Here is a 27967-nt window from a genome sequence, read left to right on the forward strand (position 1 = left end):
GACTCCATTTAATTTCCTCTGATGCACCTGCTATCTTGGATGATATGGGGCTCTTGGGGCCCTGCTGCACTGTACTCCCTATTTGCAGCTCCTGTCTACGCACGGTCTGCCTCCTCAATTGCTGCTGGGGGGACATCTACGGTTCCTGTATTGTTGATCCTGCCCTGAAGTTTCCTGGGTTGCCCTGGGCTGGATCCGTGCTTCTATTCCTGGGGCTGTGGACTGGTCTACAGGTCATTGGAGCTCTGTGTGCTACACGTTGTTGAACTGACATTTTTCTCTTTTTTTTGTTTTGACTCTATTTTTCCTCTCTTTAGGTTTTTTTCCTTTTTTTTGAGGAATGACTGTCTAGCGGCCCCCCCTTTTTTGGGGCTGCCGTTGGTGGACAAGAGTAACGCCGGCTGCGGTTTTTATGTTGCAGCCATGCCTTTAAAATTTTTGCTGGGTTTTGGGATTAGGCTGGGTACCCTGTTGCACTTTTTTTTGTTCCAGGTTTGGGTATCACAGCAGGGATGTTTTTTTGTTTTTGGCTCCAGGCTCCATCCGGTGGTCACTGTTCTTTTTTACTTATGTGTCTGTATTGCTGAATGTCTGGATGGAGTTGGGGGATCGGGTTGGTCCTCGGGCTGTGCTTGGTCCTCCGGCTCCCTCCTGCTATATGTCCCTCTGCTGTTCTATGGCTGAGCTACTTAAAATCATGTCATGGAATGTGCGGGGTCTCAATGACAAGGTGAAACGCACAGCCATTTTTAGGTACATTAAATCTGTTCAACCGCATGTTATCCTCCTCCAGGAGACGCATTTGGATGGGAGCAGGGTGCTTGCCTTGAAGAGGCCTTGGATTCAGAGGATCTTCAATGCCACTTACTCCACGTATGCCCGTGGGGTGTCTATTTTGCTGGGTAGAAATGCACCCTGCTCGATTCAAAAGGTAATTACGGATCCTGGCGGACGGTATGTTATTGTTCTACTGGAGATTTTTCACCGGCAGGTGGTACTGGTGAGTGTCTACTTACCTCCCCCGTTCCACTCTCAGATTCTGGTGGATCTCCTGGTGACCTTGGCCCCTTATATGCATCTTCCTCTAATTATGGCGGGGGATTTCAATGCTGTTCTGGACGGCGGGCTGGACTCCTCTAACCCGGGTAGACTGTCGTCTCCTGAACTGGTGTCCTGGTCTTCCGCGGCTCAGCTTACGGAGCTGTGGCGCTGGAAAAACCCTGGGGTACGTGGCTACTCCTGTTGGTCTGGGGTGCACAGAACGGCGTCCAGGATAGATCTGGCTTTTGCTAATGGGCCTTGTCTTGCTTTGGTCCAGGATGCTACATATTTGGCGGGTGGCCTCTCTGATCACAACCCACTGCTGTTGACTCTGCGGGTGGGAACAGGTAGAACTAGGGGTGCATGGCGCCTTTCGCCGGGTTGGCTGCAAACTGACAAGGTGATGCAACAGGTGGAGCCCCAGATGCCTACATATTGGGAAGATAATGCCTCGTCCACGGTAGGGGTGGTCCTGTGGGATGCTTTCAAAGCGGTTATGCGGGGTCATTACATCTCTGCGATTAAGGCATCTCGTAGGGAGGCTAATGCTGACAGGGAAGCTGTTCTGCTGGAGGTCCGTAGGTTGGAAGATGAATACTCGGCCACTCCGGGACCGGCGGCCTATGCGGCCCTGGAGGAGGCCAGGAGGCGTTTGGCTTTGTTGGATACTGATTTTGCGCATGCCAACCTTAAACATAGAGCGGAGTCACTTTTTGAGAAGGGAGACAAGAATGGTAAGCTTTTGGCCTTTTTGGTGGCAGATCAGAGGGCTTCGGTAAGTGTTCCGTGCATCCAGTCTAGTTCAGGGGAACTGGTTAGGGACCCGGGGGAGATCTCCCGGGTCTTTATGGATTACTACTCTGACACCTATTCCCCCCTACCTGCATATGACCTGGAGGAGTTGGAGCGCCTTTTATCTGGCTTGCCGGTTCCGGTCTTGGAGGGTGAGGACAGTGCGTGGCTGGACAATGACATCACGTTGAAGGAAATAGAGAGAGCCATCTCATCCTTTCCCTCCAATAAATCGCCGGGCCCTGATGGGTTCCCGGTGGAATGGTATCGGCAGTACTCGGACTCCCTGGCTCCCAGGCTCCAGGCATTGTATGCTGCGTGTTTCGATCAGGGGGCCCTGCCGGGTTCCATGCTCGAGGCGTATGTTGTTCTCCTGCCCAAGCCGGGGAGGGATCGCACCCTGTGTTCCTCCTACCGCCCCATTGCCTTACTCAATGTGGATCTCAAGATATTCACGAAGGTCTTGGCTACTAGGCTGGCGGTGGTCTTGCCTTCCCTGGTGGACATTGATCAGACCGGGTTTATGCCGGGCAAGTCCACGGACACCAACCTTCGACGTCTGTTTACTCATTTGCAGGTGTCCCATGCCTCCGTTGGCACTAGGGTGGTGGTGTCCTTGGACATTGCCAAGGCCTTCGACACGGTGGATTGGGGGTACATGGGGGTGGTGCTGAGGCGCATGGGGTTTGGTCCTAAATTTTGCAAGTGGATTTCCCTTTTGTATTCCTCCCCGCGTATGGCGTTGAAGATTGGATCTTCCCTGTCTCCATTTTTTGCAGTAGGTAGGGGGACTAGGCAGGGCTGCCCTCTTTCGCCCTTTTTGTTCTCTCTGATGATTGAACCCTTGGCTATTGCGTTGCGTGCATCTCCGGAGGTGGGGGCTCTGGAAGTGGGCTCCATTAAGGAGTGCCTGGCACTTTATGCGGATGATATGCTTTTATTTTTGAAGGATCCCAATGCTTCTCTGCGGGCGGTGTTCAATATCCTAGACACTTTTGCAAAGTTTTCCGGCCTAAGGGTGAATTGGGATAAATCCACTATGCTCCCTATTGATCCTGGTGCCATTGCTGCAGCTGATGGGGCGCTACCATTGAAATGGGTGACGGAGTTCACCTACCTGGGAGTCAGGGTGTCGGCGAGGGTGGCGGATTATCTTACTCTGAATCTTAACCCACTGCTGGAGGTCTTTAAACGCAGGGCGGAGGTGTGGCGCGACTTACCTTTGTCGGTTCTGGGGCGCATTAACTTGGTGAAAATGAAACTTCTCCCTGTCTTTCTATACTTCCTTAGAAATTCCCCGGTGTGGGTCCCGCGTTCTTTCTTCCGCCGCGTTCATGGCCTGATAGGTTCCTTTATTTGGGGTACCTCTCCTCCTAGAATTGGTCTGCAGGTGTTGCAGGAGCCCTGGGGTCAGGGGGGATTGGCTTTACCTGATCTTTATAAATATTTCCTGGCTGGGCAGGGGGTGGTGGCGCGACGCTGGCTTGCAGGGGACGATGGGGACTCCGCCACGGTGCTGGAGGCGGCTGTTTTGGGCTCCTACGAGAGTCTTCGCCTTTTACTGCATCGAGGGTCCAGGGCTACATTTCAGCTGACAGGAACGATGCGTTCTACCATCAAAGCCTGGGAACAGATGCAGGTGCTGGTGGAGCCAGGAGCCACTGGTGTTTCCCCGGCCTCCCCATTGTGGTGGAACCCCAAGTTTCCTCATTTTGCCTCGATCCCTGATCCTACCATCTGGGCCGTTAGGGGGGTGAAGTTGCTGGGGGATATTGTCTCTGGTGAGGAGCTGTGCTCCTTTGATGCCCTGAAGGCGCGTTATGATCTTCCAAATGGGTATTTTTTTCGCTATCTCCAACTTCGCCATGCGTTTATGGCACAATTCGGTTCCTCTCGGGTTGTGATTAAAGCTTCAGCTCTTGAAACAGCGATACAAGCGGCGGGTATGCGGAAGCCTCTCTCAGAATTGTACAGGGAACTGTTCGCTGTCACTCCGCCTGCTGTACGTAGATGTCGGGAACGCTGGGTGGAGGAGGTGCCTGACCTGGATGGTGATGACTGGGATGATATGTGGAGTTCACCCTTCGCCTACCTGGTCTCTGCGAGGGACCGTCTGATTCACTTTAAATTTCTGCATCGGATTTATTACACGCCGGCGAGGCTGGCACGTATTTATCAGACGGCCTCGGCGGAGTGCTGGCGTTGTTCCCATTCACCGGCGGACTTCAGTCACATCTTCTGGGGGTGCCCGGTGGTCAAGGACTATTGGGCATCCGTCTTAGCTTGTATTGTGGAGGTGGTTAAGATTCCGGTCCCCATTTGACCTGTTGTCACTGAGGGTGGTTGTTGCCCTGCGTGGCATTGTCTTGTCTGTTTTTTGTGTGCAAAAGTTCAATAAAAACAAATTTTCAAAAAAAAAATACTGGACTAGTCCACCAGTGGTGGACCCTCCTGTTTTCAGGTTGAATAAAGCAACCATGATCCCAGTAGAGGAATCCCTGTCCTTTAAGGACCCGGCTGACAGGAAAGCGGAGGCTGTGGTACGCAGCTTGTTTACTATAGCTAGTTCGGCATTGCGGCCAGTCTTCGCCTCAGCCCTGGTGTCTTAGACCCCTAACTCAATGGGCTAAGCTCTTGCACCAGGGACTGGGGAGTGAGCAGGTCCTCGCTGCTTATGTTGATTTAGCGGACCAGTTGGTCCATGGGCTGCAGTTTTTGTGATGCATCTTTGGATACAGCTTCTGTGCTGTCCAAACTTTGTTTCTGTGGTGGTGATTAGGCGCGCGCTGTGGCTTAGTAATTGGTTCTCAGACCAAGCCTCTAAGAAAGCTCTTATTGATATGCCCTTTTCAAGGTGATAGCTTGTTTGGGGCCACCCTGGATGACCTCATTATGGGTATCGGGGGGGGGGGGGGGGAGAGAAGAGTACCTTCCTGCCACAGTCAAGGAAAGGGGAAGGAGCATTGTCGCAGACAAGGGTCCTCCTCAGCCCATAGAAAATAATTTTGTGCTTCTGGGACAGAGAATAAGGGAAATAGATCTTTTTAAATCTTCCCTGGGTGGTTCCAAGCAATCTTAGTCTGGTAAGCCTAGAGCTAGCTTCTCCGGGCCAGCAAATAAGACCCCTTCAGCATGAAGGGCTGCCCTCAACCATTATCAGGATGGGGGGACATCTTCGCTGGTTTCCGTCCTTGTGGACTTCTTTTATGAGCATCAACGAGATGCGCAAGATGTTTCTTTTGGGGGTACCCAGAAAGGGGGGCAAAGTTTGTTCTTTTTCACGTTTTTATTTTTAGGTCCGAAGTCTCCTTGTGTGGATTTAATTCCTGCAAAGGTTCAGTTGATGTCCAAACTACTTTGAGTCCCCCCTGGATCCCTGTCCAGGGAATTGATTTACCAAGGTCTGATTTTAATTCTTACCAGGGTGGTCCTTCCTCTAGACAAATTTCAGGAACCACAGGCCATGATTCACTGGCTGCTGTCACACAGTTCTCTCTCCGATTTGCATACAGGTTCTAAGTCTGGTGGTATCCACCTTCAAGACAGTTCTGTATGCGCAGTCCTAAATGCAGCTCCTTTTAGCAGGTTCAGCTTCACGGGAGGATACTTAAGTTCATAATGAGGTCGCAGGGTCCTCTGACAGATGCCGCAGGTGTCAAAGGGCCAAAGTAAGACCAGTACCATCCTCGGCTCAGGCTTCTTCAGCAGTTCCTGTGAGGAATCATGAGTGAGGATCTTCCAATCATCCTGGTGGCCGTAAATTTCCCTTGGCGGGCTTCATCTCAGAGAAGACCAGTTGTTCCAAGGGCTAATCTACCATCCTGCTTTACAGTTGCTGGTTTTAATGGCTTTACTATTGAAAGCCAGGTACTGAGGGATAGAGGTTTGGCTGGATCAGTGATCCCTACTATGGTGAAGGCGAGAAAGTCATCTTCCAGCAAGATATACCATCGTACGTGGAAAGCGTACAATTCTTGGTGTGAGACGGTTGACGCTTATCCTCGATCCTTTTTTGTGGCTCGGATCTTAACCTTTCTTCAACGGGGTGTTGATCAGAAATTGGCCTTGAATACCATCAAGGGACAGGTGTCTGCCTTGGCAATCTTCTTTCAGTGACCCCTAGCCACGCACTCTTTAGTTTGTACCTTCATTTAGGGGGTTCGACATGTGGCTCCAGCTGTACGGTCTCTTTTGCCGCTATGGGATTTTAATTTTGTGCTTACGGTTCTCCAGAAACCTCCATTTGAGGATATTCAGAAGATTCCCTTGTCTACGTTATCCCAGACGTCGACATTCTTGCATACCTTCACAAAATTCTATAAGGTAGATACTTTGGCATCTGCAGATGCTTCTTTTGGCCGCAAAGTTTTGCAGGCTTCTGTTTTAAGAGGCTCTGTTCCTTCTTGAGGGGTGTTTTTCTTTAAACTTTTTTTTATTTTTTCAGATGGGGCTCCTGTGTCCTGGTTAAGGGCACTTATGTTTAGACTTGGGTTATTTTCCCACCCCCTCATTTTCCTTTTGGACATCCCAGTAGTTACGATTTATGGTGCCCCGTGTCCGCTCAACGAAAGAAAATGGGATTTTTGTACTTACCATAAAATCCATTTCTGAGTTTATCAACGGACACCGCCCTCACACCTCTATGGTGTTCTGATACGTCTAATATTGCTTGTTACTAAACTGATTACCTAGAGTGGAGAGGGAGATTATATACCAAGCTGAGGACGGCCCATGGGTGGTGTAGCCAGGTGTTTTTTGTTCTACCTAGGCCTACACTTTGAGGAGGCAATATAACCCAGTAGTTATGATTTATGGAGCGCTATGTCCATCAATGAACTCAGAGAAATAAATTTTATGGCAAGTACAAAAAAAAAAAACATTTTCCCGCAACACATAGCGTTTTGCTTTTAGGCCAGAAAGTTGAATTTTGGTCTCATGTGACCAGAGGACCACCTTTTCACATGTTTTGCTTGTTTTGTGTCCCCCACATGGCTTCTTGCAAACTGCAAACGGGGCTTCTTTTGGCTTTCCTTCAATGGCTTTCTTCTTGCCACTCTTCCAAAAAAGCCAGATTTGTGGAGTGCACTACAAATATTTGTCCTTTTTGGAGAGATTCTCCCACCTGAGCTGTGGATCTCTGCAACTCCTCCAGTTACCATGGGCCACTTGGCTGCTTCTCCGATTATTGCTCTCCTTGCCAGGCCTGTCAGTTTAGGTGGACAGCCATGTCTTGGTAGGTTTGCAGTTGTGCCATACTCTTTCCATTTTCAGATGATGGATTAAACAGTGCTCTGTGAGATGTTCAAAGCTTTGAATATTTTATTTATTTTTTTTTATAACCTAACCCTGCTTTAAACTTCTCCACAACTTTATCCTTGACCTGTCTGGTGTGTTCTTTGGCCTTTATGATGCTGTTTACTAAGGTTTTCTAATAAATCTCTGAGGGCTTCACAGAACAGCTGTATTTATACTGAGATCAAATAGCACACAGGTGGACTCTTCTTTACTAATTAGGCGACTTCTGAAGGCAGTTGGTTTCACTAGATTTTAGTTAGGGGTATCAGAGTAAAGAGGCTGAATACAAATGCACACCATACTTTTCAGATATTTATTTGTAAAAAATGTTGAAAACCATTCATAATTTTCCTTCTACTTCACAAATCACGCCACAAATTCACAAACTGCCACTTTGTGTTGGTCTATCGCAGTGATGGCGAACCTTGGCACCCTAGATGTTTTGGAACTATATTTCCCATGATGCTCAACTACACTGCAGAGTGCATGAGCATCATGGGAAATGTAGTTCCAAAACATCTGGGGTGCCAAGGTTTGCCATTACTGGTCTATCACATAAAATCCCAATGAAATAAATTTGTTTTTGGTTGTAACCCAAAATGTGGAAAATTTCAAGGGGTATGAAATGAATACTTTAAGGCACTGTAGCTGTGCTAAAGGCAAAAAATCAATTCTGAATTATTTTTATTTTATATTTTTTATCTGGAGCGGTTTTCCTACAGTGTTAGGGCAGGCTCTTGGCAGTCAAGGCAGCAGCACTGTTTTGCTGGAAAGGAAATCCATGTATCCATGTAGAGAGGGGTGGAGGATATGTGGAGTTCTGTAGTCCAGCATGGAGGGCTGACTATGCTGATTGGGATTTCAGTGCAACAAAGGCACTGTTGTCAGCCCAAACAGAACATTAAGAGCAAAATGGATTTCTAGCAGATTTATACATTTTATTATTATGCTGCTATAGTATGGTTAATAGGATCAAACATGTACACACATAGTACTAAGAATTGTTTTATTTTGCCCTGACACACACTTTAAGCTGTTCAGCCAGTGATTACCATATACTTGTTTGCCTTGGACAGATCTGTATAATTTATCTCCTGAAATGTTAAACAAATTCAGAATATGGCTTAAAGCTGAACTCCAGGAATTCAACTAAATCTACCCTTGCAGTAGGGTCTCCTTGCACTGCAGGGTTTCATTGTTCATTTAGTCTATGGGTACCTTATTCCTGGCTCTGGCAGGCCCCCTCCATCCAGCGTTGCCTTCTCTCTAAGGCTCCCCTAAGTGGACAAGAAGTGCAGCCTCATCAGCGCAGTCCATCAGCACCGCCTCATAAAAAAAATAAAAATTACATAAATCTTTCCCGTAGTTAAACGCAATAACTTTTGCGCAAACCAATCAAAATATGCTTATTGCGATTTTTTTTTTTTTTTTTTCACCAAAAATATGTAGCGAAAAACATGTTTGTTTTTGGGGGGAATTTCATATAAAAAAAAAATGTGAAAAATATTATTTTTTTCAAAATAGTCGCTCTTTTTGTTTATAGTGCAAAAAGTAAAAATTGCACACGTGATCAAATACCACCAAAAGAAAGCTCTGTTTGTGGGAAAAAAGGACGTCCATTTAATTTGGGTACAGCGTCGCACGACCGCGCAATTATCTGTTAAATAAAATAGTGCCGAATCGCAAAATAGGCCCTGGTCTTTGAGCAGCCAAATCCTCCGGGGCTTAAGTGGTTAAGAATAAAGTTTTATAGTTCAATTAAATTCTTTCATCATTCAAATGCTTTGAACACCACTCCCCTACTTGTCTGCAAATACTGTATTCAATAAATAGAATTATATAAAAAAATAACTTTTCTTTTTGTGAACAAAGGTGGTTGATAGTTTTGTTTTCTGACATTTTGCTTGATAAGTGAACATTGCACATTCGAACACTTACCCTTTTTATTATTTTTGTTTTTGCTCAGAAAGAGTTTTGGAAAGAGTACACCAGTGGACATGGGGACTCCAGCTCGGACAGCAATTGGTATCCATTTTACCTGGCCTTCCCTTTAATCACAGTCTTCTTTGTTGTTGCTCTGGTTCTCTTGCTATTGTGGAAGTGTGTATTCAGAAACAAAGCATGCCGGAGAACTGCATATGGCACCAGAGGTGTGAGAGAAAATACTGCTGAGACTGGAGATAACGAAGGAGTTGTCGGTAATGCTCAGCAGCACTCTAATGTATTGTGTGCAATGGAGGATGGTTTTGAAAGGGCTGGGAACCCCAGTGGATTGACTGATTATGATGTGCGGTCAGATACAATGTCAGCTGGATTTTCTTCGAATTGTGATGCACCACCCTCTTATGAAGAGGCCACTGGAACAAGGGGTGTGAGAGTAAGCGAGCCACAGCACAGTCCCAATGAGCCACCGCCACAGTATGAAGAAATAGCTACTTGTGCCTCTGTAATCACAATGCCTCCTGAGGGGACAGCCAGTCCCAAGTAGCATAGGAACATATTTTCTATTTTTTTTATTGCAAATGAAGAAAGTTTAAGTACAATAGCATTTTGCTCTGGACAAATTTTGACATTTTTATGATCCTTCTGTTTTTTTTTTTCCTCAAGGGTATAGGAATGAACACTATATTTCCTGTGAGAACCGCTCAGATGAAGGGTCCTTATTGCTTTTAGATAAACACTCTGTACTGTTATATTACACTAAAATTACAAAGATCCGTATATTTGAAACGATCCTTTCTTTTTCAGTCTTACTGCAATAAATTTGCCCTTGGGAATCTTACACTGATATTGCAATATAGCCACTATTGACTTAACTACATTTTTAATGAGTTTGAATAAAATTACTTTTTTATTTTCACGTGTGCCTCTTTTCCTTACTGATGTATTCTTTGAAAGTGACATATACTAAGACCTCAAATATTTTAATTTCCTTGTATTTATTTGAGTTTGTACATAAAACTCATTATGTTGTGTGTATGATAATGAAACCACCCATTCCTACTACTATCGAGAGTTTTTACTTTTCAGTAATAGCACAACTTGGTTCAGTTCTACAGTAAATATAGGTGCCTTTTTTCTTTTAGGTATAATCCGTGATAAGTTTTTATATAAATATGTAACATATTTTTAGTATCTTGCATTTTATTTTTTTCTGAACAATTCCAGATTTTTTTTTTTTTAATATTGAGTTTTTTGTACATTGTAAATGTTTTTATAGTTTGTAACCACTAGCATTTTACATTAACAGTTGGCCTCCACTATTATTTGCTTCATAAGGTATGTCTTGTCATTTTAAATAAAGCTTTCCTTTTTATGAGACTAAACCTTGGTTTAGGGTTTTATTGAAGTGTGTGTTTTATTTATTTATATATATATATACATTTTGTAATCATGTAGTAAATGTTTATATGTAAAGATTGTATACAAAATCTTTTAAAAAAATTGTTCTATATACTGCTCAAAAAAAAAAAATTAAAGGAACACTTTGAAAACGCATCAGATCCCAATGGGGAAAAATATGCTGGATATCTAATACTGATTTGGAGTGGGTAATGTGTTAGAAAAAGGATGCCACATTGTTTGATGGAAATTAAATTATCAACCTACAGAGGCCTGAATTCAGACACCCTGAAAATCAGAAAAAATGATGTAGCAGGCTAGTCTATTTTGCTGAAATGTCATTGCAGCAACTCAAAATGGTACGCTGTAGTTTGTATGCCCCCCCCCCCCCACCCCACATGCTTGTATGCATGCCTGACAACATCGGGGCATGTTCCTAATGAGACGATGGTGTACTGGGGCATTTCCTCCCAGATCTGGACCAGGGCATTGCTGAGCTCCTAAACAGACTGAGGTGCAGCGTGGGAGCTATTCAATGGTATCAATCCCCCTATTCTTCAAAATCTGACTGCATACTCTCACACCACATGAAGTTGGGCATTGTTGTGCACCAGGAGGAACCCTGGACCCTCTGCACCAGTGTAGGGTCTGACAATGGGTCCAAGGATTTCATCTCAATACCTAATGGCAGTCAGGGTGCCATTGTCTAGCCTGTAGAGGTCTGTGCATCCCTCCATGGATATGCCTCCCTAGACCATCACTGACCCACCACCAAACCAGTCATGCTGAATGATGTTACATGCAGCGCAATGTTCTCTACAGCTTCTCCAGACCCTTTCATGTCTGTCACATGTGCTCAGAGTGAACTTTCATCTGTGAAAAGCACTGGGAGCCAGTGGTGGACCTGTCAATTCTGGTGTTCAATGGCAAATGTCAATCGAGCTCCATGGTGCTGGGCAGTGAGCACAGGGCCCACTAGAGGACATCAGGCCACCCTTATGAAGTCTTTCTAAATGTTTGGTTAGAGACATTCACACCAGTGGCCTGCTGGAGGTCATTTTGTAGGGCTCTGGCAGTGCTCATCCTGTTCCTCTTTGCACAAAGGAGCAGATATCGGTCCTGCCAATTGGTTAAGGACCTTCTACGGCCCTGTCCAGCTCTTTTAGGATAACTGCCTTTTTCCTGGAATCTCCATGAGGCTGTGCTGGGAGACACGGCAAACCTTCAGGTATAGCCTCATGCTACCAGTAGTGACACTGACCCTAGCCGAATGCAAAACTAGTGAAAAAGTCATAAAAGATGAGTAGGGGAAAGTCAGTGACCTCAACCTCTAAAAACAGGAGTGGTTTCACAGGTGGTCTCATTGTTGCCCAATTGATGCACCTGTTGTTAATTTCATTAACACCGAAGCAGCTGAACCTGATTAACAACCCCCTCTGCTACTTAACTGACAAGATCAATATCCAGGGCGTTTAACTGACTTGATGCTATACTCTGAATAAAAAGTGTTCCTTTAATTTTTTTGAGCAGTGATGTATACACTGAACAAAATTTAATAAATGCAACACTTTTGGTTTTGCCCCCATTTTTCCTGAGCTGAACTCAAAGATCTAAGACTTTCTCTGTCGATTGACAGCCACAGCGCCATATCTTCTTAGACCATTGGGTTATGCTCCTCCCATCAGGAATAGGACACTAGGCAGGAGAAAGCTTTACCAATCCTATGGGGCTGTCCCTGTAGGCATAACCCCACACACTGCTACAGTCCTCAGTTTGTTTCTGCCTAGATTAGGAGTAGGACCTAGTTCCCTGCTGGGTCTTCGGTCTTCGTTATTTAAAAGGGAAATTTTTGTTTATGTAATTTTTATTTACTAGTTTAGAGTTCCTGGAGAACTACAAGCAACAGCCGGCTGGGTTTGACTGGATACTCTAGATCCTTAAGGTCTCCCAGCCTGGCCAGCAAGTGTGAGCAGGTTAAAGTCCAGCACTAGGCCTCGCCACAACAGAGCCTGGATGGATGGGGACAAGCAGCGTACCCCCCTGCCTGTCAGCACCCCCATCCCGGTTGGGAGGTGGTCTGTTTGGAGTGGCGCCCACCTGGTACCATGGTATGGTGAGTAATGCTGTCCCCCCCCCATTTCTCGCTCGGACCCTCGGAAAATCCCTCGGTTCCTCTGCCCTCTCGGACATACCAGGCCCCCCCCCCAGTTATTCCCCCCCCTTTCCCCTAGTATGTTCCTACCTTGGGGGGGGGGGGGTAATATGAGGGCCGCTGCTGAATTTCTGCAAAGGGGGGGGATGACTGTCCTGGTGGGGTCCCCTGTAGGTTTTCCTTACTCACACTGCTATCCTATTGTACTAGATTGGGATTTGTAAAACCGCTAGTGTGGTGATGGGATCGCGATTTTGCAATCTTTTGAAGTCGCACTGCATTATTTTAAATCGCTGACAAATGGAGTTCCAGGACAATGTTTCACCTACAGACCCCCTCAGTGCGGCTGGGGGACCCTCTGGGTCACTGTCTGCTTTTACAGCAGTCTGGGAAAGCCTGGTGTCAAGGTAGATTTGTGTTCAAGAGTATTGATAGCCACAAACGCCCGCTGCCTTCACCTCCATCGGTGGTGTCCTCAGATTCTGAGGCAGATATGGCACGGATGCTCCCCATGTGGATGGATCGGTGTCCTCGCATTCTGATGGTGAAGAGGACCTGCCTTCTTCAGCCGCCGCTCGGGATGCGCATTGGTGGAAGCACTCATAGTTTGGCTCCTGCAAAGCCCTGAAGTCAGGCAAGGTGTTTCCTTGTCCGGAGCTTTTTGACAATATTGTTAATAAACAATGGCGGTGCATCAAGCACATGCTAGTGGTGTCCATGCGCTTTAAACGCCTTTATCCCTTTGCAGGGGCGGTTTCCACTCGATGGACCGTGCCACTAAAGGTGGATCACCCAGATTGAATAAGTCTTCAGTGGTTCTGGTGGAGGAATCCCCATAATTTACAGACCCTGCGGATAGACGAGTGGAGTCTCTGTCCTGCCATCTACACGTGTTGGCGGGTTCCATATAAAAACCAATCTTTGTGAACATTGTGGTGTCACAGACAGTCAACGAATGGGTGAAGTTAATAAAGGGGAACTTAGAATCGGAACAGCTCCCCCCCCCCGGCGCTGATTGAACTGCTGAACCAGATGGCTCAAGCCCTTGTGTTCATGTGTGATGCGGCCCTCCTAGTGGCCAGGGTTTTTGCAGTGGGGATTGCCAATGGACGCATGGTGTGGTTAAAAAAGTTGATCGGCGGACCAGGCTTCCAAGAAGGCCTTGACTGATCTTCTCTTTTAAGGGAGAGAAGTTTTTTGGATCCTCTCTGGATGAACTGATCAAAGGTCTTATGGGTGGGAAGAGTACTCTTCTCCCTCAATCCTCTAGGGGCAAGGCACCACGTCATAGACCAGGGCCTTCCTTCACTGCTCATAGGCGGCTTTTTTGTACCTCCGGGTCGCAAGAAAAAGGAAAGCCATTCAGGTCTTCTGGGGGTTCCAAGAAGCCATGGTCAGGTAAATCAAATACCGGCAAGTCCGGTTCTGCAGACAAATCCTCGTCTGCAAGGGGCGCCCTTCTGGGGTGGGGGGGGGGGGGTACGTCTTCGCTTCTTTCCGGAACAATGGACTTCCTTGATTCAGGACAAATGGGTTCACAAACTGATTCGATCAGGGTACAAGATCGAATTCTGGTCTCGACCATCGGACAGGTTTGTTTTCCGTTCAATCTTCCTCTATCTCCAGACCGGTTAAGGGATCTATGAGAGGTGGTACAAGATCTCCTTGCATAAAGGGTGATCGTGCCGGTTCACTCTCAGGAACACTTTCAAGGGTTTTATTCAAACCTGTTTACTGTGCCCAAAAAGAGGGCAAGGTGCGTCCAATCCTGGATCTCAAGGCTCTGAACCGATTTGTGCGGGCACAGACCTATCGGATGGTATCCATCCTCACGGTAGTGGCGTCCCTACACCTGGGAGACTTCTTGGCCTCCATAGATATCAAGGACGCATATCTACACATCCCATATCTACACATCCCTATGTCTATGCTGGGCATCAGCAGTTTCTTCGCTTTGCCATAGCAGATGAGCATTATCAATTTGTGGCGTTACCCTTTGGTCTCTCCTCCGCCCCCAGGGTTTTTTCCAAGGTACTGGCCCCGGTGTTGGCATTGCGGAGCCAAGGGGGAATTGTGGTACTGGGGTATCTAGATGATCTCCTATTGAGAGGGGACTCTCATTCAGCAGCGATCTGTCGATCACTATAAGAACCCTGCAAGAGTTCTGGTGGAATTTCAATTTCAAGAAATCCGCCCTGATACCTTCATTGAGACTGGATTATCTGGGCCTGACTCTGGCTTCCACTTTGGTGAGGGTCTTTTTTCCCGTGGACAAGCTGCAGAAGTTGCAGGGGGCTATTTGGCTGCTGTTGGCAAACAATCTGTCCTCTCTGCGGATTTGCATGTCGGCCTTGGGTCTGATGATATCAACCTTCGAGGCAGTTTCATTTGCTCAGTTCCACACGAGACCTTTACAAAGGGAGTTTCTTGTCAAATGGAACAAGGATCCGAATTCCTTGGACAATTTGATTCGGTTGAGCCACAACACAAAGTATGCTCTGTTGTGGTGGCTTCAGTCACCAGCACTATGCCAGGGCAAGTCTTTCCTGCTGTTTTGGACGGTGGTCACTACGGACACCAGCCTGTCAGGCTGGGGCGAGTGCTGGGAAAACACTGTGCCCAGGGAACCTACACAGTGAAAGAGTCAAAACTACCAATCGATGTTTTTGGAGCTCAGAGCAATAAAGCTTTGTCTGAGCCAATGGACGACTCGTCTGCGAGATTGTCCAGTTTGGATTCAATTGGACAATGCCACGGCTGTGGCTTACATCAATCTTCAGGGGGGCACCAAGAGTGTCTTGGCGGCCAGGGAGGTGGCTGAGATTCTGGTTTGGGAGGAAAAGTTTGTTCCAGCCCTCTCTGCTGTATACATCTCAAGTGTCGAGAACTGGCAAGCGGATTATCTGAGTCGTCAGGTGTTGGATAACGGGAATGGTCCATACACCCCCGAAGGTGTTTCATCTCCTGTGTCTGGTGGGGGACTCCCAAGGTCGATCTGTTTGCTTTTCGTCTCAACAGAAAAGTTCAGAGGTTCATAGCCAGGTCTCAGGATCCTGTGGTCGATGCCACAGATGCACTGGTGGCTCCTTGGGGTTGGTATCGGCTGATTTATACCTTTCCTCCGCTGACACTCCTGCTAAGGGCTTCTATGCAGGATATAGTTGGAAGGTATTCCGGTCGTTCTGGTGGCCCCAGACTGGCCTCGCCGGTCCTGGTATGCAGACCTGGTAAGGTTGGTCGCCGATGCTCCTTGGAGACTTCCTTTCAGGGAGGATCTGCTGTCTCAAGGGCCGATCTTCCATCCTGCTTCACTATCTGTGATCCATAGGAAAAGTATAGCCCTTTAAGGGGGAATGTTTATTGCCATTTTTTGCATGACTGGAAAAAAATGTTTTTACAGGATTGTATGACTTTGGCTGCTTCTCTTTCCTTCTAACATAGCTAAATTTACCACATCTCTGGAAACTCTAATATGCAATTCTGGTTTGCAAAGACATTTAAGGACTGGTCTTAATGCCTTCTAAGTCTGGTCATACATTATATATTTTTTTTTTCGATCAACCACGGGGTTAAACATAAAAAAAAAAAAAAGCGCTGTTTCCCCAAACAACAAACTCGATGCTAATGAGGTAATACTCATCAATCCTCAATATATTGCATTCTACTGGTGGCACTGATCGTTCAGGAAAAACCTGATAGGCTGGTTGTACACAAGTCGATCGATAGAACAATCAACTAGTCCATACATGGATTGAAATTCAGCTGGTCCCTGCTGAACTGGCCTAATTTTGATCCATGCATTGCTGGCTTATGAAGCAATATTTAAGCCTCTGTGTTGTTGACTACCTTCAGCGCTTGCCTATATTTGATATTATAGTGTGCTACAAATGTGTTACAATGTTGAAGCCAACAATTTACATGTGAATAACCTTATTGAACATATATTCTAAACAAAGTGATATTAGGGTCCATTCACACTAGCGCGACTTGTCAGGTGACTTGGTCGCCTGACAAGTCGCGGTGGGTCGCTCGCCATTGAATAGTACAGGACCCGTTCTAATAGGAGCGACACAAGTCGCTCCGACTTAGAAAAAGGGTCCTGTACTACTTTGGGGCAACCTGGAGGTGACTTGCATTGACTTCAATGATATGAAGTCCGTGCAAGTCGCGCCGAGGTCGCGGGGCATGCTGTGCACCGCGACTTCACAGGTCGCCCCACCAAGTCGTGTCGCCCCTGTCTGAACGGGGTCTAAATGTGAATAAAGTCCACAACAAAATAATAAAGTCCAAAATAAGTGATGAACAGATCCCAGCTTTCCAACTTCAAAAGAAATGAGTGTGGGAAAAACGTGGAAAATAAGCTCATGTTGAAGTGATTTTCAGTAAGGCATGTGACAGTTTCCCACCACCTCTTGGATTTGCTTCTTACCAGAGAAGGAAAATAAAGGGCATAAATAGATGATAATTGAGCCAGGGAGAGCCTCTTATAACACCATAAAGTGGGGGTCAATCAAATGTGCCTTCACCTAATATACAGCCTACAGGTAGCCTCTTACCAGATTCAAAAAGATGGAGGGCTTTAGAATGTAAATTCCTTTTTTCCTGTACTTGCAATGGTGAGGAAAGAGGATCTCCTGGCACTTGCACTCACACTATTACAATATAGCGTCCGTTTCAAGAGCAAGCAACAAAAACCCTTCCTTGGAGGATAAACAGCTCTGTGATTAGTCACAGGCAGCTGTTCTGGGCCTGAAGTGGTAGGAGGCAACCGACTCTACAAGTCCTGCATGTCAATTGGTGGTAGGGTTGTACACACTGGAAAAAGAAATGGCTGCACACCCCGACTGGTCCTGGCTCTTTTTATTGAAACATCCCAAAGTGACACACACAGGACACTAACAGGCAACAGATGTTGACGCATTTCACACAAGAGAAGCTGTGCTTAATCTGGGTTGTACGCAGCAGCAGCAGCAGCAGCAGCAGCTAGGCACATTTCCTTTTTTTTTTTTCCACATTTCCTGCATTTCCTTGACCAGAGTGGCAGAACAGCAACATGCAGAGGATGTAATTGACTGGCTTCTGAAGCCATGTCATTGTCCTCTTCTCAGATTCCTCCTCTCAGCCAGCAAACTAGCTATGAGGAGTTGAATTATTTGAGTGCTCCACTTCTGGCTTGCTGCAGGAGGAGCTACAAACACAAACATTATAGCAATGCATAAGTCTTCCATTCTTCTGTGGCATAGATCTGGCAGTGACAAAAGGGAGAAAGAGTGTGAATTGAGCACAGCTGAGATGGTGTTACAGTGTTTTGCCAGTGCTACAGAATAATTCACACTCTAGGCAGAGGACAGTTGATACAAAACTGTCCTGCTGCTGGCCAATTTTATACTTTGTGTGAGGGAAAAAGCTTAAAATATTATGGAAAAATAGAAGCCTTTATCCTATATCTAAGCACTTACTGTTGGCTTGTTATGGCTTCCACCAAACTGTCCTGTCGCTTGCCAATTTCTACCAAATCATACCTGAGGGCTAAAGCTCAAATATTTTTGGATACGGAAGAGGGGGTGTGTGAAGGGCTTTTGAGCACTCTACCATTTTTACCTTTTTAAAAAAAGAATAATTACAAAGTGAAAAAGAGGGAACTCACAGACTGTGCCATTGAGTGGCACATTATGGTGGCGATCGGGGATTGGGGATGAGCTTAGGCATGTTTTTACATGAGTCCGAACCCGCCTGGAGCTATCCCACCAGGAAGCTGTCAAAGTACAGAACCAATCATAGACCGCAGAGGCATTTCCTGGCTCACAACTGCACATATACACACCCCTTGCTAATCCCGTGTTTCCTGGTGGGAAGGCTTAGGTAGGTTCAGACTTGTCTCTAAACCCACCTAAGCTCATCCCTAGTCAGTGGCAATAGCTAAAGTTTACGCACCTACACCTGAGGGCTTTTGCTTTTACTTTTTTTTTTTTTTTTTAGAAAGAAACCTTACTGTGGCTTTCCACTTTGCATTTCGGTCTATTGTGGCTTGTACTTTCATCAAAACAGGCCTAAGGTTCGTGTCCTCTGGCCGTCTGATTGGCTGCCCCGCGATCACGTCACTCATGTGCACGTGCACGGAGGTCGCGGACCGCGGCATAGAGCTCTGCAGGGTCTGCACAGGTATGTCATCCCTTCAGAGCACATGACATCATCTTCTGCATGCATGCAGGTTTAAGAGATATTCGCTGTACCTACAGGAAAGCCTTATTATAGGCTTACTTGTAGGTACAAGTTAAAAAAAAAAGGGTTTACTCCCACTTTAAGTGTTTAAAGTGGTTGTAAACCTCAAGCATGAAATATGAACAAAGCATATCCCTCTATAGTTCATGCTTGTCTCAATTAAGAGCACTAAGTGTAATTTCCGTATGCTGCTTCGTTCCTCTGCTATCAGCGTGAGTCACTTCTGACAAGTTTTCCTGACACCAAGAGAAAAATGGTGATAGGAGAGGGACCTCCAGCTGATTGGCAGCCTCAGCTCTGTTCCTGTGTGCTGTGTAAAGGGGGTGTCCCTTCCCTCCCATCAGCTACCAGAGCTTTCCTTAACTGATCTCTGCAGAGTGAAATTTTAGCTCTCTGCCCCTTTTTTTTTTCCCTCACAGCTCAGACAAGTTGTTGAAATTCTGCACTTTGAATGGATGTGGAGAAGAGAAGACTGCAGATAAACAGGTACAACTTATGTAGAACAATTTCTTTCATCTCTGTGCATCACCTGAGGCCAGTCACTTCACTGGGTACATGTTGGGGTTTACAACCACTTTAAGCTCAACAATATACTTTAGATGTCGCAGATAACCTTAATTAGGATCTTCCAAAATCTCATACAAAAGCTTTGGTTACATATATATCTGAAAGAGGTGTTGTGATGGCTACACGCTACTGTCCCTAAAGTTTCATGACGTAATAGAAAGTGTTACAAAAGATTGGAGATAATTATTTTCATACAAGCGTGCCTATGTCCATTAAGGGTTGAGTTATGTATGTCATATCAGTGTTTTTACACAGTTAGCATTAACACAACACCTATGTGTAGAGTACATGTGTCAAACACAAGGCCCGTGGGCCAAATCTGGCCCTCCAGGCCATTTCATGTGGCCCTTGGACCTCTCCTGCAGCTGCGGCACCCCCCTTGCCTCCACCCTTACTTTTTCTTAGCAGTCGGCAGCAGAGAGGAGGACAGAACACCTCTGCCAGATCCTGTGCTTCTCCTTGCAGGCATGGGGAGGCTTGTCTCTGCGCCCCCCACCCCACCATTCTCTGTAGTCAACAGCAGAAAGGAGGACAGAACTGTGCCTCTCTGTGCACATGCAGCACTCCTCATTTCTGCATTTAGTAGACTCTGGCAGCTAACTCCAGCCCTCCTCTGGTCCTCCTCCAGACCTTGTACTTTCTGCTTCCCAGCTTCACCCCCAGCTTCTTCCCAGCAGCAGCACAAGGTAAGGGGGGTGCAATAGGATGTAAGGGAGGGTGGGGGGGGGGTCTCTTGACATTTGATGTATGGTGGGGTGGGTTACTGTGGACATCTAGTCTTACAAATGCAACCATAATGCAGATGCGGTCCTAGATAAAATTGAGTTTGACACCTCTGGTGTAGAGTGTGCTGACATTACTTATAATAGATGAAGTGTGCATTTTCTCAATATTTACTTTGAGGCCCCTTTCACACAAAAAAAACACACGGAAAGTAAACCAGCACATGACATCACTTCTGAAGTAGATTTTTGTTGGCCGAGAAAATTTGTGTGCAGTCTAGAGCACATTTCAACCAACACAACAACACTGGACAAAAGTCGGCCGATCGGTCAGCCGATAATCGTTGCGTGTGTTCGAGGCATTAGAATGTATAGCAGCTAGCAGTAAATGTGTTGTTGCCCACAGATGTCAAGTTTATATATAAGCTGCTCTCTGTGAATGGGGGCCTCTGCTGAGCTCATCAACTCTCTGCTGTAAGCTCCCAGGGGATTTACTAACACGTGTTCCTACATGAAGTATCATTCATATTTCCATGTTATGTCAGGCATTTTTTTAATAATGTAAATGCTGCATAGGGACAGCACATGCTACAAAATGAAACCTCTAGACTGGCATGGAGCCAAATGCTAGGTTTTCATGGATCCTGTATTCATTATTCCATCCTCCATGGGTCACCCACTAAGGAGAACATCAAGTAGCACTGGCAGGAAACTGGATGCCTTTTGGTTACAATAAACATGTAGATCTATTTTCAATGACAGCAGCTCATGTTTGTCCCTGTGGTTGTACCATCTGGATTGCTTTCAGACTTGAGGAACACCGAGCATCGGCACAGTGGGAAAAGCAATCATCCCACAGATCTTTGTGCAAACAATGAGGAACACTTACAGTGCTCACATATGCACTTTTTGGATAACTCCTGTACTGCTACATTATATCATATTAAGTTCTCGCAATAGGGGTTACACACAAAAGCTTTACTACAGGTTATAGCTTTACTGTTCAGTACTTTCATCATCTGTGCAGAAAATACAACATTGGATAAAGTGTTTGTTACCCCAACATTTCATATTCCTTATATGTGCATGCTGTACCATGTACTTGTAGGGAAAAGTATCCTGTTCTCTTTGTATTGCTTCCTTTATGTGAAATCCCTGGTGTTCCTGCCAGTCCCTCTGCTTTCCTATTCAAAACTGACCACACTAAGCAGGGCAACACACCATGGTCAGTAGCTATTCTGGGAACTTAGCCTGTTCTCCTCCAATGATCAGGCCAGTCCTGACACACCCCACTGCACAGCTATTCACTGGCAAGTTCAGTGTGCTGCTGCTTCTCCTCCTCCCAGCTCTTATGTAGCTGAGAACAGAGGGATTGTGGACTTTAGTATCACTTTACCGTAACTTTCACCAAACATTTACTCCAGGTGAATCAATCAGTGCAATTTCATACACATGCCCCAGGAATAGAAGTCTTCTGGGTGCGCCCACCGGGGGGATGCAGTGCACAAAGAAGTTTTTGGAAGTCTGAGGGTTACAAGGTAATATAATATACAGTACGTAGAATTATCTGCATGGCCATGAATTTAGGATCAACTTTGGAATGAGGTTGTAGCATCTGGTCTCTCGATTCTGTTTAGAAAGGCAAAATACAATGGCTTAGTTATTTCTAATAAGCACATTTAGTAAAGTACCTATTTTTGTGGAGAATCAAGAGAAAAGAAAGCATTTTGTCAATACTAGGCTCTTGTATATCTAAAATCACCTTGAAATTGGTTTCTCTAGTTTGTCATCTTAAAAGCATTTCCTTTATTAATACAGAGAACACAGCTTCTAGATTCAATATAGACTGAAATCAGATGGGAGTTTATTTATTTGGTACAGGTTCACTGAGTCAAAGCACAAAAAAACACATTTATGGTCTTTTGTGTTGCATTTTTTATTAAATCTTCTGACCACGTTTCCACACATTCCATTGAGAAAGTAAGGACAGTCTTCTATTGGCATTTTCATCAAGGACAAAAGATCCTGGAACACTTCTGCTATTTATTGTTAATGTTGTATTCATGTGCTCAGACTGCACACATTGTAGCCTTTGCATTTGCCTTTGCCTATTGTGGCAATGCGGTATTTTATGTTTCAGTTTTCTTTTTTTTTTTTAATCGTATTGAATGCTAAGAAATAACCCTACAGAACTTGAAAAACAAACATTTTAAAGACCCACTAAATTCTAAGCGCAGTTGCTCGAACTTGGGTACAACCAGCCTGTTGGATTTTAGGCTTGATTCACACCTATGCATGTTGTTTTTGATTCTTTCTGCAGTGCTTTCTGCTTTTTCTTTTTTAAACCATTTTTGTCACCATTGCATTTCGTATTTTTTTTTTTGGGGGGCAAATTTGTTGTTGGGCAGAATAAAAACGCAAATCGCAGCAAAAACCCTGTAAAAACGCACTACATTATTTTCTGAAGCTTCTCTATTGAAGTCTATTGTACCAAAAACGCAAAAAAAGCATAGGTTTGCATTTAACCACTTTAAGACCGGAAGGATTTGCCCCCTTAATGACCAGGCCCTATTTTGCGATTCGGCACTGCGTTACTTTAACTGACAATTGCACGGTCATGTGACACTGTACCCAAATAAAATTGACGTCTTCCCCCCCCCCCCCCCCACAAATAGAGCGTTCTTTTGGTAGTATTAGATCACCTGTGCAATTTTTATTTTTCATATTCTGCTATATAACATTCCCCAAAAAAATGTAAAAATCAAAAATTTTTAACATTTTAGGCCAATTTGTTTTCTGCTACATATTTTTGGTAAAATTGGTTTGCGCAAAAGTTATTGCGTCTACTAACTACAGGAAAGATTTATGTCATTTTTATAGTTTTTTTTTTACTAGTAATAGTGGCGATCTGCGATTTTTTGCGGGACTGTGACATTGCGGCGGACAGATCGGACCCCTAACTGACATTTTTTACACTTTTGGGGGTACCAGTGACATTACTACAGTAATCAGTGCTAAAAATATGCACTGTTACTGTAATAATGACACTGGCAGGGAAGGGGTTAACACTATGGGTGATCAAGGGGTTAAATGTAAGCCTAGGGGAGTGATTCTAACTGTGGGGGGGGGGCGTGGCTTGTGAGATGATCACAGAGACATGCATTCCTATATAGCAGGATCACATAGCCTCTGTGATCATCCGAGGGAGAAGGACGGACGGCTGTGTTTACTAAATATTTGGGCAATATATAGTGTATTTGTGCGTTTGGAAAATTTCTGCGCAAATACCGCGTGACAAAAAAAAATCGCAACACCCACTTTTTTGTTCTGTAGGGCCTCTACTTTAAAAAAAATATAATGTTTGGGGGTTCAAAGTAATTTTCTAGTAAAATATTTTTTTTCATGTAAACAAAAAGTGTCAGAAAAGGCTTGGTCTTCAGGTGGTTAGAAGAGTGGGTGATGTGTGGCATAAGCTTCCAATATTGGGCATAAAATGGCAGGACTTTTTGGAAAGTAGACACCTCAAGCTATTTGCTGAGAGGCATGGTGAGTCCATGGAATAATTTATATTTTGCCACAAGTTTTGGGAAAATTAAATTTTCTTTTTTTTTTTTTTACACAAAGTTGTCACTTAATGATATATTGCTCACACATGCTATGGGTATATGTGGAATAACACCCCAAAATACATTCTGCTGCTTCTCCTGAGCATAAGGATACCACATGTGTGAGACTTTTTGGGAGCCTAGCTGTGTACGGGACCCCGAAATCCAATCTCCGCCTTCAGGTATTCTAAGGGCGTAAATTGCTTATTTTTCTTCCTCACTACCTATCACAGTTTCAGAGGCCCTGAAATGTCAAGATAGCACACCCCCCCCCCCCCAAATTACCCTTTTAAAAAGTAGACACCTTAAGCTATTTGCTGAGAGGCATGATGAGTCCATAGAATATTTTATATTTTGCCACAAGTTTTGGGATAATGACAATTTTTTTTTTGCACACAAAGTTGTCACTTAAATGATATATTGCTCAATCATGCCATGGGTATATGTGAAATGACACCCCAGAATACATTCTGCTGCTTCTCCTGAGTACGCAATTGTGCAATTACCAGTTAAAGTCACGCAGTGCCAAATTGCAAAAAAATGGCCTGGTTATTATTAATATATATTATTATTATATATTAAGGGGGGTAAAACCTTCTGGTCCAGAAGTGGTTAAATGATAGAGACAAAATATCAACCAAAAATCCAGATAAAACACATAAAACAAATGCTTTAAATTGGGTTGCAGTTCAGTGAGTAAAATAAGTATTTGATCCCCAAGCAAAACATGACTTAGTACTTGGTGGAGAAACCCTTGTTGGCAAGCACAAAGGTAAGACGTTTCTTTCCTCTAAACACGGCAAGTCCTCCTCAAGAAGGCACATGTACAGTTATGCCAATGAACATCTAAATTATTCAGAGAAGGATTTGGAGAAAGTGATGTGGTCAGATGAGACCAAAATTAAGTTCTTTGCAATTTTTCTTCCTCCAAACACAGCAAGTCAAGTTAATGTCAGAGTATAACTGTAAGAACTGTCAGGTGTAATGGGGATTAAATAATTTAAAAAAAAAATGGATTTAAAAAGCCATGTATATTCAATCTTATATAGATTGTGAACAGCATAGCTTCCATCTTGTTTGAAGGTGAATGAAAGTTCATATGTACTTGTTAAACAAAATTTCTCTTACAATAGGGTCTTATAATTTCAACAGAGGTCTTTGTATCCCTTTTGTCATAAATAAGGTGATACATTGACATCTCTATCAGATAAGACATAATGGTAGTGTCAGCCTGTCTGTAAGTATTGCAACAATAGACAATGGCTCAGTGTTCTTCATCAGACATTTAAAATATAAATGATAATAAAGATACCTTATATTATGTGTAAACTGTATATCAACAATTAAGTCTTATTCTATTGTTGATGTGCTGGAATGTGTATATGATGTTATATATATATATATATATATATGTGTGTATATATAAATGTTAGAATACATTTCTTTTAAGTGTAAGGACATGTATAAGTGTAACTAATTACCTCACTTTATAGAAGTTTGTGTGTAGGTTTAGTGTAAGTTTTTATGACACTATAGATCTTCCAATCCTAGCCTAAATGTCTGACAGCATATGGCATGGTCAAATAATTAATGGATCTTCACTGGCCAGACAGGTCAAAGGTCATCAGATAAGAATATGTTCTAATTGTTTCTAAACACAAAATCTAATGAACGGTACAATACTGATCCCTTTGGACACACTAATAAAAGCAGTCTTGGGATAATGAGATATTTCCAATATAAATATTATATGAAAAATAATTATCTTTATAAATGGCATTACTTGCCAGGGTAAATGATGGAGATTAGATGGACATTTATGTATGTACTGAGAGTATGGACAAGTTTTTATGTTGTGTTTTATGGTTAATCTTGAATTTAAAGAAATCATCCTTTAATTTTATTATACAAAACATTGGGTTAATTATTAGGAGAAGTGTGACTATGACCTCACCAGTTAAGGTATAGAATATCCCAACCAATGGGGATAATGTTTCATCCCTCTGGGTTTAACTGATGGTAATTTTTATAGCCCTTTGTTAATACCATATAAAAGAAGAACCCAGATGAGAGAGGACATGACATTACTACTGACAACACACCTTACACTTGCAACATACACACTACTACATCCATTTATAGACTCACTTAGACATACTCCATCTTGCTCCATCATTTATCTGAAACTTTGAGGGAAGCCAAACGAAACTCCTCCCTCATTGGCCACCATCTTAAGAAGTCATCCATCTTAGGACTCTGGTAATGACCATTTGAAGCTAGCAGCCATCTTAAGTGTGGTAAATATGCCTTGCTATGTTATTTGATATTATTCAATTGTTCATTTCCTTCCTTATATGTTTTATATTGCATATTTAAGGGTAATAAGATTACAATCCCAGCCGTATAAACCATAGTAGATTTTTCTCTAAAAAGCTGATTTTTGTTTTTATACATTTTTATTAATATCAGATTTAGTGCATTATTTGCCATTTTAAGTCTTCCGTTTTGCATGGCTTATCCATCTGCAGTGAAGTGACTTTCGGCTATGCGATTCGCAGACAATTGTGGTCTGTTTATATAGAATACTTACCTATGATTTATGCTATACCTGGGGAGAAATTATAATTTTGCTTTCACTTTGTTTCACTTTCACTTTCATTATCGAGCTAAACATCACATTGCATTGATTGTTTGAAGTTAGTATTTTATGTAAGGTTGTTTCTTTGTGTCATTTCCTGTTTGATCATTTATTGTGAATACATGTCTTGTGAATAAATATTTTATATATATTCCATACTGTAGACTGTACTCACTAACATTGGTATATGCTTTTAAAAAGAAATTAATCAATTAAAAAGAATTCGCTACATATTGATTTGCGGAAATAAGTGGAGATTCTCCTTCCTCATAGATCTTTGCTTATTGACATAAATAGACACTGTTATATTCAGAGCAGTATAAATATTCTGACATAATGGAGGCACAGCGAGATATTATTAATTCATTTCTGACAGAACACCAACCCTACAGTCAAGCACAACAAAGGGGCTGTTTCTCTGCTAAAAGTACAAGCCAACTTTTCTGCATTGAGGGGCCAATGGACGAAGCCATGTATTGTAAAATCTTGGATGAGAACCTTCTTCCCTCAGCCAGAACACTGGAGATGGATCGTGGATGGGTGTTCCAGCATAACAATAACCCAAAACATACTGCCAAGGCAACAAAGGTATGGCTTAAGAAGAAGCATATTAAGGTCATGGAGGGGCCTAGTCAGTCCCAAAACCTTAATTGTATAGAAAATTTATGGAGGGAGCTTAAACTTGGGGTTGCCAAGAGACAGCCAAGAAACAGGATTTAGAGAAGAGTGGATCAAAATCCCTCCTGAGATGTGTGCAAACCTGGTCACCAACTACAAGAAACTTCTTACATCTTACATCAGGGTTTCTCCACCAAGTACTAAGTCATGTTTTGCTTGGGGATCAGATAATTATTTTACTTACTGAATTGCAACTCAATTTATACCATTTGTATTGTGTGTTTTTTTCTGGATTTTTAGTTGGTATTCTGTTTCTATCATTTAAAATACACCTCTCTTTGTAAGTTAGCAAACTTACAAAATCTGCTGGGGATCAAATAATTATTTTCTGGCTACCGAAAAGGTAAGTATTTACCTGCTCCTTTTACAGTCAGGGCTTAGCGGAGTTTGTGGCACATCCTGACAGGGTTACTTAAATGTTATAAATGCTGCTACCTGTCCCCTGAATGTTTGACTGTGATGAAAAACTTACTGCATAAAGAAAATCGTCTTTGCTTTTTTGCTATTATTAGACTGTGCTCTTCTGGGAAATACGGCAAGACTGTTCAATATCCTTCCATATCCTTCTGAATGTATAGGACACAAACACTTGTCAGGGGTAAAGTATAAATCACAGTTGCAAAGAATTATCTGCATCAGTTTGTAAATTTCCTATAAGAAATGATATTCCAGAAGACTGATTACATTTCGCAATTAAGAAGATCCAAGTGAAATAAATAAATGCACATCAAGCATAGACCTTCATTGTCCTTTATATATAGAACAGAGAAAAGATTGACTAATCAATATAGAATTGCTGTCCTTGACTATTTTAATCATGGATAGGATGTATCCAGTGCAAGGTAGTAAGCAGGTTCTATGTGATGTATATAAAAAGTTGTGTGCCATATACCATGCATAGAAATAGGGCGGG

General features: G+C 43.7%; 1 protein-coding gene across 1 annotated transcript in view; it reads left to right on the forward strand.

Annotated features, from left to right (window-relative positions):
• Nucleotides 1-10040, forward strand: part of PRRG1 (proline rich and Gla domain 1) — an 86857-nt gene extending 76817 nt beyond the window's left edge. Inside the window, exon 4 of the mRNA XM_082248372.1 lies at nt 9095-10040. Within this exon, the coding sequence (XP_082104498.1) occupies nt 9095-9616 (522 nt within the window). The 3' untranslated portion in view covers nt 9617-10040. The remainder of the gene's footprint in view (nt 1-9094) is intronic.
• The last annotated feature ends 17927 nt before the right edge of the window (nt 10041-27967 follow it).

This window comes from Pelophylax lessonae (genome assembly GCF_965119305.1).
Source record: "Pelophylax lessonae genome assembly, chromosome: 2".
NCBI lineage: Eukaryota > Metazoa > Chordata > Amphibia > Anura > Ranidae > Pelophylax > Pelophylax lessonae.